General features: G+C 45.5%; 1 protein-coding gene across 4 annotated transcripts in view; it reads right to left on the reverse strand.

Moving 5' to 3' along the window:
* Positions 1-6,229: 6,229 nt before the first annotated feature.
* Positions 6,230-17,048, reverse strand: part of hdac4 (histone deacetylase 4) — a 111,778-nt gene continuing 100,959 nt past the window's right edge. For all 4 annotated transcript variants that reach the window (XM_061088173.1, XM_061088172.1, XM_061088175.1 and 1 more), the window contains 3 exons: positions 11,496-11,580; positions 11,182-11,323; positions 6,230-10,714 (listed from right to left, as the gene is read on the reverse strand). In XM_061088173.1, coding sequence (XP_060944156.1) covers positions 10,675-10,714; positions 11,182-11,323; positions 11,496-11,580 — 267 coding nt within the window. In that variant the 3' untranslated portion in view covers positions 6,230-10,674. The remainder of the gene's footprint in view (positions 10,715-11,181; positions 11,324-11,495; positions 11,581-17,048) is intronic.

The following is a 17,048-nucleotide window of genomic DNA, read 5'->3' on the forward strand; positions in this document are numbered from 1 at the left end:
GTGTGTGTGTGTGTGTGTGAGGCAGGATAACTATTTGAAGTGAGTGGTTTGCTTTGGTGGGTTGTTTCACTGGTTCTCCTGATTGACCCGAGTTATGAGACACAGAATCAGTTGCATTCATCTAAAGGTCGTCTTTTTAAAAATGTGTTATAGCTTCATGACACCTCTGTGCATGAAGCCTGTGCACGTTCTGCATTTATATTTACACAATCTGGTCTGTTGGTTTGTGACAATATTCAGATGATCAAATATCATATTTTCTCATGAATCTCACTCACTATTCCTGCAGACACTTTCTGGATTGTGTCTAACAAACATTTACAGTAACATGAAATCATTTCCTTTTCACAATAACTTAACAAAGGCCACAGAACCGCGGTGACACTTGTTGCCCCGGTGGTCTCACACGGTGTCAGGCGGCCCCTTCCTCCCTCGGCCGGGCTCCATCCAGAGGGGCCTGTTTGATACCTGCTCATTATCCCGGGCCCTCACAGCTGAGCAGCACAGAACCACCCGGGGGCCACTGCTCCAGCGGTGCGAGAGATCCAGATGTTTCCCGTAAAATCAGACGGAAAAAGCTACAAAACTTTAATTTGCAGTAAAAAGGGAATAAAGTGAGGGTTTACACTCTGTGCGCCTCAAACGCTTTTCTGTGTTCGTCTGGTTCAATAAAAAACTAAATCCCAAGGTTAGCCTTCCACCACTCTGCAGGCTGATGTCGGCCTGACTGAACTTCCCCTCAGTGTGTGTGTTTGTGTGTGTGTGTGTGTGTGTGTGTGTGTGTGTGTGTGTGTGTGTGTGTGTGTTTGGCAAAGTTGGAGGTCAGCTGTCAGCTGCCACCACAGCAATAAGACTTGAAGTAAGTATTGATCCTTCTCTGTTTATCCCCCATTGTGGACGATCACTTATCAAGGAATTCTTCATTCTTTAAGTTTGGCAAATAATAGGAATCATGATGATCAAATAGGATTTTCTGTATTTCCAGTTATGGGGAAGAAAATACTTTATGTTTGTAAAAGAGAAAATAAAACAAAGGCCTGATATTTAAAGAGAATCCAGTGAAAATAAGTTTAATTTATATGAGGACTAGGGTAAATTAATTTTAGTTCAGCTGTTATAATTGACTAAAACACTGCAGGTGCACTTATTTCCTCCATAAATCATCACATCTCGATGCCGACTGTTGCCCATGAGAACGACTCTATTTGCCCTCTGCCCTGACATTAGATGAGTCTGGTTCTGGCCTCGGTGTCTGTGCAGATATTCTGACGTCTAAACTAATAGAGCGATGTATCCTGATGCACATGGAACCTCACACAGAGAGAGAGAGAGAGCTGCTGCTGCTCAGAGGAACCTGGCAGAACCCGGGCTGCGGAGGCCGCCTGGATGAAGAGGAATTACCCGAGGTTCTGGCCGGTTCCTCCAGCTCGTATCCCCCTTCCCCTCATTTCATCAGTTAATCAGACTCCTTAAGACTTTGATCCGGCCCAGAAGGCTCCTGCCACATTCTCATCAGGCCTCAGGAAGGTGATTTCTTTGCTTCAAGGACTATTTCCCTGAAGTCTGTGGGCACACAAAATAACACACACATATTCACAATCGAGTGCGGCTGAACCCAGCTGTGCTGACGGAGGTTCAGGTTCAAGCCAAGATTCACCAAACTGCTCCGGAGATTTAAATAAACACCTTCCCCTTGGGATATTGGTTCAGAGCCTCAAACCAAAGGTGGATGTAAAACCTTAGAGAGGATTTACATGCCGTGAAAACAACAGGACCGTTGCTCTCGCTGAACCTTGAAGGATTCTCACCCGGAGCGACAGGAGAACGAGCTCTCACCTGTGGATGTGTCCGTCAGTGAGGAGCTCCACCCGTCTCTCCTGCTGCTGCTGGAGTCACCGACCCTGCAGCAGACATCCTCCATGTATGGTGCATGTGAATGAGACGATATGATACCAACATGCATCTGCAGCTTTTGTAAAATTAGAAAGAAATCACCCAAAATGCATCTTTCATTAAAACTGGCAGAATAACATAGAACGTAATGATGTAAACTTTGAATAACAGGAATATGAATGAAATATTCTATTAGCAACTCATGTAAATAATGTCTTATTCTGAATGAGCTCAAAAGTTTTTCATATTAGTGTCAATGTAAACACAGTCATTGTGTTCCGTTTGTGTTGATGCAGATTCATCATCTGTGTCTGCTCCACAAGTGTGTTGTCCTGACAGAAACTTTGATTCAAGTCCCACGTCCGAGCTGAGTGATGTGAACAAACAAAAGACTCATCTCCTTCATGTCACAGGGAATAAGAAAATACAAATCTAAATGTGAAAAACACTAAACTGAGTAATATTTGACCTGCAATTTGAAGATAGTCCTAAAGTATTTATGGGAATGTGTGTGTGTGTGTGTGTGTTGCATAGCTCTTGCTCTTGGCTCTGAGCCTCTGAGCACATCTTCTTTTCTGGCGTTGTCCGCAGTCCATCTGGTCTCAGCTTACACATGCACACACACTCTTACACACAAACTGACAAACACACACACACTTATACACACACTTATACACACACTGACACACACACACACACAGTGCAGAGAAAACTGCCGTGGACAATAACAACGTTTTAAAAAAAAACTGCTCAGTTTCCTTCGTCCGTTCCATGTGTGAAATGCTCTGTATTTCTGCCCCGGCCTCTCGGTGGTCTTCACACTGGGGGGGTGGGGGGGGGGGGCACTCTCACTGGTCATCACATGTCACTGCCCACAAGGTTAGAGACCACCTGACTTTGGGACAGATGAGATGAGGGACATGTAGGTGATTTCATTTCACCAGGGGAAACGTTGTCTCTGCTCTCACTGGTTTCACCGTCTCCACAAACAAAAGCCATCAACAGTCATTTCGTTTTTTTCCTGATGATCGTTGGATTCACTCTCCTCTGCCGGACCCTCCGGGGGTGGGGGGGTCGGTGGGTTTGCTCAGGCATGTGAGAATCACCGCCTTGGTCTCATCTTGGCTCCTCACCGCTGCTCGAGCTTGAGGTTTATGATAGAAATCGCTGGCTTGATAATTTGCCGTCACCGTGGCCACAGGAAAAACCCACGGAGCCGACACTTCCAGACTTTCCCTTCTTCTTGTTCTTTTTCTTTTTCCTCTTCACCGTTTACATCTAAGAATCGGAAACAGCTTCAGCATCGTCTTCACCTCCAGCTGTGAAACCTGAGTCACCCCCAGGTGTCGGGAGGAGGAGGGGGGAGATGGGGAAGGAGGGGTCCTACGTGTGTTTGTAGGGCGACATGCCGGCGTCCCCCCCCCCCCACCCTCCTGCTTTGCTCTTCATTAGCACCGGTGAGGACCTCGGGGGTCAGCAGAGGTCAGAGGGTCACACACCAGTTCAGAGTGTCCAGGAGACGCCCTTCTCCCCAACTCAGCTTAGTTTTCTCCTCATTCGTTAAGAGAACTTCTGATATGTAAACAAAGGTTATTAACATTTAACTTTGCCAAAAGGTAAGATTAAGATTCCGGTTTGAATTAGAATTACTCTCAGCTAGGGTTGCAAAAGGGCGGAAAGTTTCCGGTTAATTTCTGGAAACTTTCCGGAAACTTTCCGCGGGAATATTAAGGAATTTTGGGATTTTTGAAAAAAACATTTCACTCCATCTAATGTAGAAGGAAAGGCTGTGTACATTTGCAAATACTGTGCAAAGACCTATGTTAAGAATGACACGACGATGCAGAAGCATATAGTCAAGTGCCCAAAGTTTCCTCAGGGCTCAAATCAGCCTATGACCAGACTTCATACATCAGTTGCACAGATGTGCCTGATTTTCTTTCATCAAGATTCATGAATTCCTGGTAAATGGTTCAAAATACTGAACAACTCACAAAGTAAAAAACAATTCATGGTTCTGCCGTCTGATGAGTTCTTCTCCCGATCTGAACCACATCCTTCCACCGAGTTTGGTATTAATCCATCGACCCGTTTGTGCATAATCCTGTTTACTAACAGGTTAAAAAAGAAAATTATAAAATACAAATATGTATATAAACATTATAGTAACAGGCAGATGTATTTGGGAGTTTTACCAACAGAACATATTTGTGTGATCTGGCTCGTGTGGGTATTCACTCTCTAATGTGTTTTACCATGAAGGTCATTATGGAGTGGAGGTGGAGTTTACAGTTCTGGTGGAGGTGAAGCAGGAACTGGAACTGGATGTTCTGGTTCATCCTGTAACTTAAAAACCAAAGCGAAGGGTTCCTGAGCGCCACAGACCTTGTGGTGATCTCGACTCCCAGACCGACGCTGACCCCGGCCTCAGTGTTGTGTTTGCACCGGCTCCTCGGAGGCTCGCGTGTCCTCGTCCCTTTGACGCTTCGCACCAGACTAAACACTGACAGTAGCAAGACAAGCAAACGCTGCACAGCTTTGCAAACACTCGATGGATCAGAGGTCGTAACTGGACCGATGAAAATCCACTGGAAAGAAGAGCAGACAGTGACAGGACGGTCTCTGAATAAAACAAGTGAAGCTGGATATTAAAAAAATGAATTTGACTCGGATTCTTTCTTCAGATTTCCACTTTTCTGAGTCCCGACGTACATGTTTGTGTGTCGGTGACTCGAAACAGATCCTAATGACTCTCGTGTGTAATTAGTTTTATTTGTCATCGCAGCAGCTGGCGAAAAAACCTCACGGCCCATTTCGAGTCAGACCAACCTGCAATTAAAAACCGTGGTGATGAGCACAGCTGAGGGGGGGGGAGAAGCCTCTTTCTGATTCTGTGGCTGGACGTGTAATGAGAGAGCAAAGTGACACCGCGTGAAGACGAGCCGCCGCAGAGAAACAGGAGGGGATATACGAGTGGGGGGGGGTAACCAGATTTCAACCCTTTGTTGTGGCGAAGGCGGCCATCTTCTCGGCTGGTCTTCAGATGGGAGGGTGGAGGGGTGGAAAGTTCAACTTGCAGGACTCCACCTTTCCACCGACCCGACCTCTTCTCGGGTGGGGGGGGGGTCACGGAGCTGAAGGTGAGACGGGCAGTCTGCGTGTCGGGGGGGGGGGGCTCCGGCCACTGAGGAACCATAAAGAGAACCAGCTCCCACCCTCACATCATTCTCTTTCTCTTTTTGAAAACCCCATCAGAGCTCAGCATCTGTATGAAGGTAAACATTTGTCCCTGGTGTCTGTTTAAACGTGTCCCCCCCACACCCCCACCCCCGCCCCCCCCCGAGGATCCAGAGACGTGCTCCTCTTCGTTAGCCTCGGACCCGGCCCGGCGTCTCCGAGCTCCGTGATTTACAGAGATTGTGACGAGGGCCACAAAGCCGTATTATTTACACTGACTCAGTAAATCCAGGGTCTGACAGAGAAGCAGAGGAATGTGTGTTTATTTGAGGGGGGGGGGGGGCGGCCATGTTTGCCTTTGGACTGTTGTCTCAGCGTTAGCTCCACCACCGACAGGGATTCACTACTGTTTATTTGGACACTAGCTCTGACCTTTGCCCTGTCCGTGTTGGGGGGTAATCCCAGTCAACGCTACTGTTGGGAAACCTCTACCAGTTCCTCTAACACTGCCTCCTACTGGACCTGAAGGGAACTCCTCTAATTTACACACATCGAAGTGTGTTTACAGTTCTTGAGAACTACTTCCTGTCGCCTGTTCGACACCACGACCTAACCACTGAACTGTTGGTGATCAAGGTGCATTGTGGGTAATGTAGGCAGCAATCTGGTCTGTTCTACAAAGAATATAACTGATCTAAAGCCTGATAATATTTTAAATTGCATTTTAGTGTTGTCATTTGCCGCCATAACTTTTTTTTTTATCAGATCTAAAAGGAGCTTTGTCAAGTTTATCTTCAAATGCAGACTTGGGAAGATGTCGCCCCGAAATGGGAAACCACTTGTATCTGAAATCCTGCTGCACTGCATTGTTTCCAATGTATACATATAATTCTAAATGAAAAAGCTGTACATTATAAATGCAACTGTATGAATGTGCAATGCTGAATTCTGTCGTCAGCACCTGAGCTGCAGAACTAATGGCTCAGTGGATGAGTGTTGCAGGTCAGGTGACCTCCTCAGTATCGTCCTTCATGCTCGACTGTGACACACAAACACGTCACCTGAAAGTGAATAAAACCTTTTCTTTTCAAATAAAAAAACAATATCAGACATGAAAAGCAGACACTTCTAGTTGTTTTTTTTCCAAAACAATACTTTATATCGTAGATGTCAAAGACAACATGTTAGAGAAAAGGTTCCCCAGAGAAATGTACTATTTCTGTAACAACGTTGGAACGAGTCAAAAAACATAACTGATAAAAAACAAGAATATGCATTTTATACATATGTAAACCTAGAACTGTTTTTGAACCACAGTGGTCATAGTGATGATTGGCTTATTTACTGGAATGGACAACTGTAACAATAACCAGGCAGCGTGATGAAGCCCTTTAATCCGTCCGGATGTGACCGGGAACAAACAAGTCTTCCCAAAAGTCTCACCAAGGTCACATCCAGCCTGGTGTTGAAAATAAAAATAAAGAAAAGTCAATTCTGTTGTCGCAGTTTACAAAGTGTCCCCTTAAAACAATTTGCTTTTCTACATAAATACAATTAAAATCTATCGTCTGTGTTACAAGTGCTAGATACCTTTTTTTTTGTTTTCTTCTTCTCATTTTATGTGTCAAATATTCAGCTGAAGTCTTTCAGATTTTGAAGAGTCCATATGCTACAAGAAGAAACACGACATGGAAAGCGCCCGAGCTCCTCCCCAGCAGAAACACAAAAGCAGTAAAACAAAAACAAGAGAGATAGGACAGTCTGGATACAGTGAAAGTACTAACGTCCTTCAGTGCTCGATCCCTTGTGCTGTCATGTGGTGTGAGGCAGAGGGAGAGGCAGGTAGGCAGTGCATGCAGACATATGGATCATGCAGAGAGAGAGAGAGAGAGAGAGAGAGAGAGAGAAGAGGAATGGAGTGGAGTCGGACCAGGCCGCATAAATAAACACACCGCTCCTGGACCTGGCTGGACTGAGCCGGGAGGGTGAGAACAAAGAGAGGTGCCCCCCCTCCCAGTGAATGGAAATTGTATCTAAATGGAATGTCACCGCTTTTTCTTTTTGTTCCCAGACATTGTGTTAAGACTAACAGTGAAGACAGACGGCCCGGAGGAGCCAGCGGGTGCTGGTCTTGGCTCCTCTCGACAAACCAAAGCATTCACCGGGAGAAACCCAATGACTGGCACTGCTGTGCAAAGGTTCTGGGAATGTTCTGGTGCTGAGTTACCATCTGATCCACTGTGCTTACATGCTCAGAGACGTCAACAGATCGTGGTCGGAGTGATGCTCAGCTCAGCGTGATGTTGTGTCACCATAACGTGGACCTGGTCCTCAGGAACAAATGATCCCAGAAGTGACGCAGAAAGCACGAGAGGAAGTAAAGTCTTTCCAAACCGTTCGAGATAAAACTTAATGCCTGGACCAACTTTGTGAGGCACAATTTACTGCACACGCTTTCCTTTGTTCCTCTAAATGTGGAAGGTTCTTAAAATAACCTTTGACCTCTCTGGCCATCTGCAGGAGCCATGGGAAAGGACGTCATGGAGGTGATTTAGAGACACGTGACATCAAAGCTGCATCTGCAGAAAGAGACGGCGTCACTAGGACAGACGAGGTCAGTCAACATGACCACATCTACTTGACTTGTATCTGAGCGAGATTTGGCCATTTGAAATGTGAAACCTTCTTCTAAAGATATATTAAACTTGTTAGAAAAAATAATTGTTGCTCTATCAGGAGAAGTCAGGAATGGTATTTGTGTGTGTGTCCCGGGAGAAGGGACAGATTCGAGGAATCAAGCACCTGTGATCTTTTGGCTACGGGACAGAATTAATGAACACCAGGCCGTCGAGATTACACGTGAATTCAAAGGAATGTTATTTCAAAATAAAAGGACACGAGGCCTGATAACAAATAAGTGATCAGGGGAAGAGTAGGGCCACGTCCCAATTCAAACCCACCCTCCACTTGTTTCTTACTCTTTTAAAGCCGTGAGGAAGAGGAACACGTGTGAAGGAACTCACAACCACGTTGGTCATTATATAGATCTCTAGAATCCAGATATTGAATCTTTAGTTACAGTTCTACGAGTGCCAGCCGTCTACACACATACATGAAGAGAAGTGTGGACTCGAATGAACGTGTGAGGCTGAGCGGAGGTGTCATGGTGCATTATGGGATGGATGAGGCCAAACACTTGTCATCAGTGTGGAAAGACAAAGAGAAAACCAGTAAAATGCTACTCAACACGTAACAAACTGTAAAGGAGTACAGCACAGGGCGTCGTCAGTAACACTCAGAGAAGAGCCGAGCGTATGCAGGGCTCGTGGAAAAGATCATTTTCAATACAGACTTCAAAAACAAGATCATAGTATTTCATGATGTATAGATATATATAATATACTCATTTCTTTTTTTATATATAAATCTACTATGAACAGACAGTAAATACACAATTGGCCATCATTGTACAAAGTAGAAACATCTGCGTTCCTGTCCTCCCCCCTCCCGCTCCCCCCCAAAACCCATAAAACACAGTCGTGTAATGTCCACGAGGATCCTCACCTGTCCTTTGTGAAGATCAGAAAAAAAGAAATAAAAAACAGCGGAGAGAGGGGACCAAGAGTGCAAGACAATAGGAGGACACGTTTCAAAAGACACAACGACGTCACTGGAGTCCAATGAAAGGGCGACAAAAGACAAAGAGACACTGTTGGGAGGGACAAAATAAAGTAGAGTAGTCGTTAAGAGATGTGTGTGTGTGTGTGTGTGTGTGTGTGTGTGTGTGTGTGTGGCAGGAATACTCAGGAGATCATTGTCCTATGTACAGTAAACAACAGTGAACACCACAGCACTGTTTCTGTTCAATGAGAAAACTAAATACATTAAAACACGACATTAGTCCTTTTTCCAGAGGAGATAAAGAAAGAAGGTAGTTACCCAGAGGCCAGAACACATGTTGGAGTGATGGTTACAGATGAGAAGTTAACCACAACCAGACAAACAGGGTTCACTACAGCAAGGCTAGTGGCTGGTGTTTAGTGTAATCTGGAAAACTCTAAGCAAACTTTAAGCTTCCTCTTGTTAAAAATTTGGATTTTAAACTGATTCCAAAAGATTCAGATTTCTAAGGCAGATCGATACAGTATTAACTTCTATATTTCAAACTTCTGCAACACAAACCTAGAGGAGGATTCATGTTGAGGAGAGTCTGGGATACATGTGCTCTGAGGGATACTGTTTACGCATGGTCTCATCCTGACTCTAAAAATATGTGTTTACACTTCAATATTTAGAAAGAGCAGCTTCCCTGTGTATGAACAGATGTGCACACACCTGCCCTCACACACACAGCACCTGACATTTGGGGAGCAGATGTGCTTAACAAGGGGCATGAAACGCTAAACCAGCTGTGTGTGAGAGCCTGGAACACCCCTCTGGAAAATCCCAGGTGGTATGGTCCTGGTTGCCATGGAGACACAGTGGTCTTAAAGAGACAAATCGTAAAGAGTGAAATCGTCGATGATAAATCCGACTCTACAGAGGTGATAGTCCACCTTTTGAGTTCTCAGATGTCTTGGTGCTCTAGTACAGTGCATGCTACATTATTAACCGTTTACAGGAGTAATATTAATCCCACGTTTAACTTGCTTTTAAAACTGAACCAACTCCAACCTGTGGCCGGGAACTACCTTCCGAAGTAAAGACTAAGGAGGAAGGAGGAAAGAGAAAGGAGGAGGTGCAGGGACAGACAGTTGGCTGGTTGCAGGGAGTTCAGGGGGAAAATGCCGAGCTCCTCCCGTCTATGTGCCGACAACATGCAGGCAGAGGACGACTTCTTAGGAAAGAAATGTTTGAGGGGGTTGGGGAGAAGCATGTTCGTTCCCTAACCTGTTGTTTTTCTTTTTTTTAAGGCTTAAGTTCAACAGAAAATCCACCAGGTTTTTTTTTTCTTCTTCTTTAAAGGGCACAAGGGCACAGTCGTCTACTGTCAATCCTTTAGAAACCAGAACACCCGCTGACAAGTCTCATCCGAGGCCTCCAGCCACCGCGTTGGTTCCTTCCATCGGGGAACATTTGAAAAGAGCAGGAATGATCCGTCCGCAGTGCAGAGTCACAATCACATCAGCTCCGGTGGGTTTTTTTCTGACAAAGGTTGAGAAAATGACGATAAAGCGCAGAGAAAAACTGGAATAATAAAGAGAGAGAGAGGCAGACAACTGCAGATCGTCTGTACAAGGTTGCGACTGGCATTGGAAAAGTTTGTCTGTATAGTGTTTTAAAAGCACTGGCACTCAAGGCTGTCATTGCAGGATTGTTGAGTCAATCCTCTCGTATCCAAGGTGTTGTCGACAGGACGATGCAACACATTGGTTCTGATCAGTCTGTGTGCTGCTGATCAGTGAATGCGTCGCACATCCTCAGTGTTCCTGCTCCTGTGGAGCGCCACTCGCTCCGCCTGTTCCCTCCCGTGAGAAGATGCCATCTTGATCAGTCGGGGTGGGGGGGTATTGGAGAGCTGGAGTGGCGTTTAAACTGAAATTCACTGGATGAGGACACTGTCAGAGATAAAGTCTGAGTGGTCAAAAGGCAAGAGATGTTTCTCTACATAGGAACCTCCTCCTCCATCGGTTCCTCCTCAGCCCTGGGGAAGAGATAACACCGTAAACGAGGTTGTAGTATTATCCTCTTAAGCCGTTTTCAGACATGAACATGAAAGGAAAACAGAAAAAATGTCTGGAGCCAATTTCCTAGACATTTTCCGTAGTTTGCTTTTAACATTATGAAGAATGCAGAAGGAGATTATCCAAGTCAGGCACGGTAAAATGTCCATAGCCTTCAGCTGAGGGCAGTAATAATTGTTTTTGTGTGTTTGTGTGTGTGACATTGCCCTTAAACTGGGCAGATTGTGTACATGTTATTTAGCTGTTAGCGGAAACAACCTGCCTGCTGCAGCTGGACTGATGAGACTGAACCCTACAGACCATCAAACCAAACTCTGAGCTTCAAGGAACTGAAATCTACAGTTAGGTGCTAATTATCTGTGTCTCCATGACCGCACGTCTTTCTAATTACAGCTGTCAAATGAATCGTAGCCGCAGCACAACGAACCTCTTTCCAATATGTTTGTTGGCAACAGACAGCGAGGCCATGGCGGAGACGGTCTCGGCTTCCTCTACGTCACGCTGGAGGACTTCGCTCAATGAGCATCCAACAGTGGGGGCGGAGCGTTGCAGCGAGCTCCAGTATTTACCTACAGAAGAGCAGGACAAGGCAGAAGAGTAACGAGTCATTAATGTGTGCAGTGTGTGGATATCTGATGTTTGACGTCATGATGGACTAGATGGGACACTTTAAAATCAACCAACTCTTGTTTCAAATTTGTATAGACATGATGTAGAATGATATGGTGATAATCCACTCACTCTGAATTTCAATAACCTTCTCCATGGACTGGACAGCGTTGGCATTTGGTCTCTGCTGCATCACCTCATCTGGAATGGGGTCCAACTGCAAGGAGGAGAAAACACATTAGAACACATTCTAGTTCTCATCCTCTCCTGAAAGTCAAACTTCCACATCGTACAGCGACAGCACTACGTCCTCCCAGAGGTCGTGTCTTTGAGATTCATCAGGACACTCGCTCTGTGATGTAATCACTGTGGGGAAGACAACTTGACGCTAATGGCACTGAACCTATACCAACGGGGAACCTCAGCTGAAACATCTGGAGCCATTACTGAGATGTAGCTGGGGTACGGCTGAATATGTATTTTTGTGAATGTGACACACAGGTGTTCAGACCGCTGCTGCTCCGAACGCCCGGTGGAAACCCCAGTTGAACTAATGCGGTTCCCTCCTGGTTTAAAGGATCACTTGTGAATGTGGAGGACAGCCCAGTGTTGAATCACCACCAGAGGAGCTGCTGACACAATAGAAAATGCTCCTGCAGGTGCACGCCTCCTCCCACTCACTCACTCACAGCTTTGCTACGCTTTGACACAAACTACACTGTGAGCTTTGTGCTGTGTCCCACTCCGAGGACACGCACTAGTGTACACAGATGCACACAAATGGAAACTGCCCGTTCACACAAATGCACACACAGACCTCCGGGAGAACTTCTAAGTCAATACGAAAACTCTCCCAAGCCACAACTCAGAAGAGAAAGCAGGACAAGTCCCAAATGTGCCTTCCCGACCCGGAATGATTCAATTTCCCCTTTGGACGACACTTTCTCGTCCCACTTTGTCAAACGGGCTCATTCAGCTCGACATTCCAACACACACGGCACACATCCTTCCACTTCTCCATCTCCACCCCGGTGGAAGAAAGGACCAACTGAGGAACATGTGAAGAGAGACATGGGAGTAAAAGAGGAGATTTTTGGAGGAGAACACGAGGGAGAAGAGAAGAAAGTCATCGTCGGTCGGTCTCGCTCGGCCGAGGCTGGAAGTTTTCTTTTAATTAAAACAAATAGCATGTGGGAGGGGCTGGTAGGGGCTGAGGGAAGAGGCAGTCCAGGGAGAGGGATACTTTAATCCTGCTGTGGCACGACAGGCTACATCACACACACACACACACACACACACACACACACACACACACACACACACACACACACACACACACACACACACACACACACACACACACACACACACACACACACACACACACACACACACACACAGTTTGTGCATGAATATTTACATTGGGGTATTTGGTATTTGGCTGACAACTCACAAAAGCATACAACAGCAGAATAGGGTTAATTGCATCTTTGGCTCGAAACAAATGACATGAAACCTGTGGATTTTGTTATATGACTGCACATCAACCCCTCTATAGTCCATCAGTTCATCCATGTTACAACCCGATGATAGAAAGTAAAAGTAGGATAAAATTTTCTTTACACTAAAATTAAGCCCTTTATTTTTAGATGCTTTATATTTCCATGAGGAGCGGTTCCTCTCTGCGGAGGCCGCCATGTTTCGTACAGTAGCCCAGACTGGACAAACTAAACACCTTTTGAGTCTTTATGACAACTGAAGGCTACCACAGGAGGGTGAGGTGATGGGGATTCAGCTGCAACACGCAACTTCACCACTAGATGTCACTAAATTCTACACACTGAACCTTTAAGGGGATTCACCACAACGGGACCCGACAAATAATTTCATGTAATGTGATATTCAACAGCTATTATAAAACAGCTGCCAACTTCTCACCATATAGCATACACAGGGTCAGGGGTTCTCTGGGGTTTCCACTGGGGTTTACCTCTGAGCAGGGCTGGACGGGGCCACTCTGTCAGCGTGATTGACAGCTGGGCCTCACGCTTATAAACTTTAATGGCTCTTGTCAGGATACTTCAGGGGCCCCCACCTGGCAGGTAGTGCAAACACACATATGCACACACACACATGCACGTGCACTTTACACAAGCATACATTTGTCTGCCACTTCATCCACAGCAATATTTCTGTTGGCTGAGATTGTGGTCATGGCTGTGCCTGGACTTCTGCATCTTCATACCCTGGATGTGCAGCAGACTTTGAAAGAGAAGTGTCCTCCGAGGGTGATTTGCTGTCATGGCGTTGACAGATTTCTGAGGAAGTGTATTTTTCTTTGTGTGACACCGCCGCCCGGGCGCACAGGGTCCGAGCCAGCAGAGCTGAGACACCATGGAAAAGCCATGAGCTGAGATCGAGGAATGTGCCCCGGTAAAAAACATTCCTGAGGGAGGCTGAAACCAAAACAGTGGAAAGAGGAGGAATTCCACTTGTTCAGCAAAAGAAAAAGTGCACAAGCCGTCCATTGTTTACTGTTGTGTGTCCATGTGCATGTGTTGCCGGTCAGTAAAACCGGTTGATTATGTTATGCTAACTGAACGAGGTAATGACGTGCGTTGTGCAGAGCAGGTGACCTCTTTGGAAAGGGGGGGGTGTAGGTTTGCCTTGTAGTCAGGGGGTGGAGTGGAACAGTCAGACCCAAGGGGGGGAGGGGCAGGTGAAGTCGAGCGTCGTACTGTAACTGGAGTGTAAACACGCTGAATAACCTCATAGACGTATGGTTACAATTAGCATATTAGCCTGTTGTTTATCAAATAATTGGTAACAACCACGGTTCAAGCTGGGCCAACATCTGTTTGCGAGCAATCATCAATTAGTCCCAGGTTCAGAGTTGACTGGTGGAGCCGCCAATGCATCATTCATGAGCTGTTTCAGCGGAGAGACTTGACGATTACGCACTACAGCGGTGAGGGCGAATACAAGAGCCTGTAAAGTCCATTCAACAATTTTCATCCTCCCCTCTTTCCCAGCTAATTTGAGCTGTTTTCAAAGGAAACCTAACGCTCATTATGGCAGCGCTCGTCTCAACCTGCCAATAAAAGCTCAGATATATTTCTCACACTGGCGGAGCAGTAAAACACTGGAAGTACGAGCTACACAGGAGGTGAGAGGATGTAAGGAACGCTTTAAGGATGTTTTGGCCCCAGTGTGGAAGCTGCCAAAATCTGCCTTGTAAAGACGGCCTTACAATAAAAGCTCTGCGCACAGGATAAACAAATGAGATAATGGTGGTTTCTTAATCATTTTTATTGGCTCTTATTGCTTTGCTGACATAATTTACCTTTCATTTTTAATACCCATCTCATCTGTGAGACCCGACTCTGACCTGCTACGGCTTAATTAGGAATCACAACCACAATATCAGGATGATTGATGCTTTTCTTAAATTGGTCAATTGCAAGAAAGATTGCATTCATCCTCTGCTGACTCCTCTGTCTCACACTCACTCACACACAGTGACACACTAAGACTTGGTGGTATATACTGTACCATTCTACCCATATTTTAGGGTTTTATGCTAAAGTTAGATCAGAGATTTATGTTACGGTGACGTCTTGGATTCTGGACCCATCCAGACGATACAAACCCCCCCAGGCAAGTTTGAAGCTTCATAAACAAAAGCACAGCTGACCGGCTAATCCAGCTGTGGTCCCATGCCTGAGCCTATTCATTCGCTCCATTAACAAACCCAGCCAACACACACAGAGACACACACACACACACGCGTAGGCCTGTGCATAAACTAAAATATACCACCTGGAGAAAATTGGCTCAGGAAACACTCAAAGTTGTTGGCCACTTGTTGCCCAGGTTTGCTTTTGTTGCTAAATCTAGTTGGTGGAGCTAAATCACCAGTTTAGGCCTAAGAACTGAATCAAGTCTTGCCTTCAGATTTCTTAACATTTGCCATCCGAGGTCGACTTTGTCAGCAGATGGAGGAAAAAAGAAAACACCAGGCTGTTTTTTCCTTCTCCCTCAGGCTTCGAGCCCCCACTGACATTTTCCAGCGAAATTCCACGTCCATTACAGAGACCTTCGCTGGGATTAGGATAAAAACACTAGCTTCCTGCCATTTTGATCTGATCAGGGACATTCTTCTTTCTCTGCTATAAATCATCAAAGCTCCACACGACTGAGAGATCATTACTTGAGGTATGTCGCAATCTAGAAAATGTAATTCTAATCACGAAGAATAGTCCCGCTATACAATATTAAACTCATCCAGAACGGGTTTAGACTATGAAGACACTCATAGTTTCCTCCTTCCCGACTTAAAATTATTACGGTTTCCCTTTCCTATCTGATTTGTAGACCCAGGCTGACCCTGGTGATAGAGGTGCGAGGGCAACCACTTTCAGATGTGTACCAGAGACAGGGGCCCCGGGTGAGAAGGTGAGAGGCGTGTCCTGCAGAGCCAGGGCAATTGATGCTCCCCGCCTCCTGCCGTCTTTCAAATGTTCAGCTCCCCGTGGCACCCATCCAGTGACCTCCCTCCAAACCCCTGCTGAGGCCGCGGCTCTGCAGGCTGCTGAAACCTAAGACGCAAACCCCCTGATCTGAATCATTATTTCTGCAGCAGGGCGTTGTTGTGTGCATGGAGAGTGTCCTTCAAACTGCGAGTCCAAACCTCTGTGAGGGGAAAAGGCATCCGCCCTGCTGAGATGTCCTTGAATTCCTGAAACCTTACCAGCTGTAATGACAGTTTTATGCAGCTTTGAGTCATTGGTGGGCAAAGTTCAGGTAAATAGAGTTAACTTATTAGATAAAGTCTCTAGTTTGTGCAAACCTTGATCAGATTAGCAGAGCTGTTTCTTGGTTTTTTGACAGATTTGGCACATTGCAAAAAAGTTCCATGTAGAACTTGAACTAAGCCAAACAGCGGTTCAACTATCTGTGATGGTCAGGGCCTGGTTGGTTGCACTGACCAAGTTTTACTGATGCGATCCTATTTTATTGTTCAGTTTGTTTTGCTCTTGCTCCAAGATCCACATGGAAAAAGGCCATGTGGTTTTTTTTTTACGATTCCAAGAACTCATTTATAGCTCAAGCTGTCTGGAGGGGCTGGAACCAAAGGCCCGGGGGATGACCAGATACCATCTTCAATGAGGCAGATACAGATATTAACATTGTACATATTTGAAAATAATGTTGGCCAAAGAAATTAACTTATTTAATATTTGTTAATTAAAGTGTGAATGCTTAATTTTTTTTGCATTTTTACACCAAATGCCTTTAAGATGCCATCGATCTCAAATGAAAACAAATGAACAACCGAGTGTTCCAACACTTTTCCCGATGACGTGGTGCATTTTGATTTTCATTAGACCATTACACTGTTAAACCACATCGTGATAAATACAAGCATTCAGGCCACTAGTCTCATCTAGAATTTAGAATCTAGAGGATAATGGCTTTAGCAGGAACAGGGGCCTGTACTATGAAGCAGGATTTTGTGATTATCGGGGGTCACTTCAGGTTCAGTTCAGAGTTTTCAGTCCGATGACGCTCGCTCACTTCTTATTGGGTAAATCACCATGGTAACTTATGCTGAACAGCTAAACCTGCTCTGAAACAGCTGAACACACGCGCACAATAAATTCACCCAAGAAATTAACTTCAAGT

The sequence above is a fragment of the Limanda limanda genome, chromosome 16 (assembly GCF_963576545.1).
Source record: "Limanda limanda chromosome 16, fLimLim1.1, whole genome shotgun sequence".
NCBI classification, from domain to species: domain Eukaryota; kingdom Metazoa; phylum Chordata; class Actinopteri; order Pleuronectiformes; family Pleuronectidae; genus Limanda; species Limanda limanda.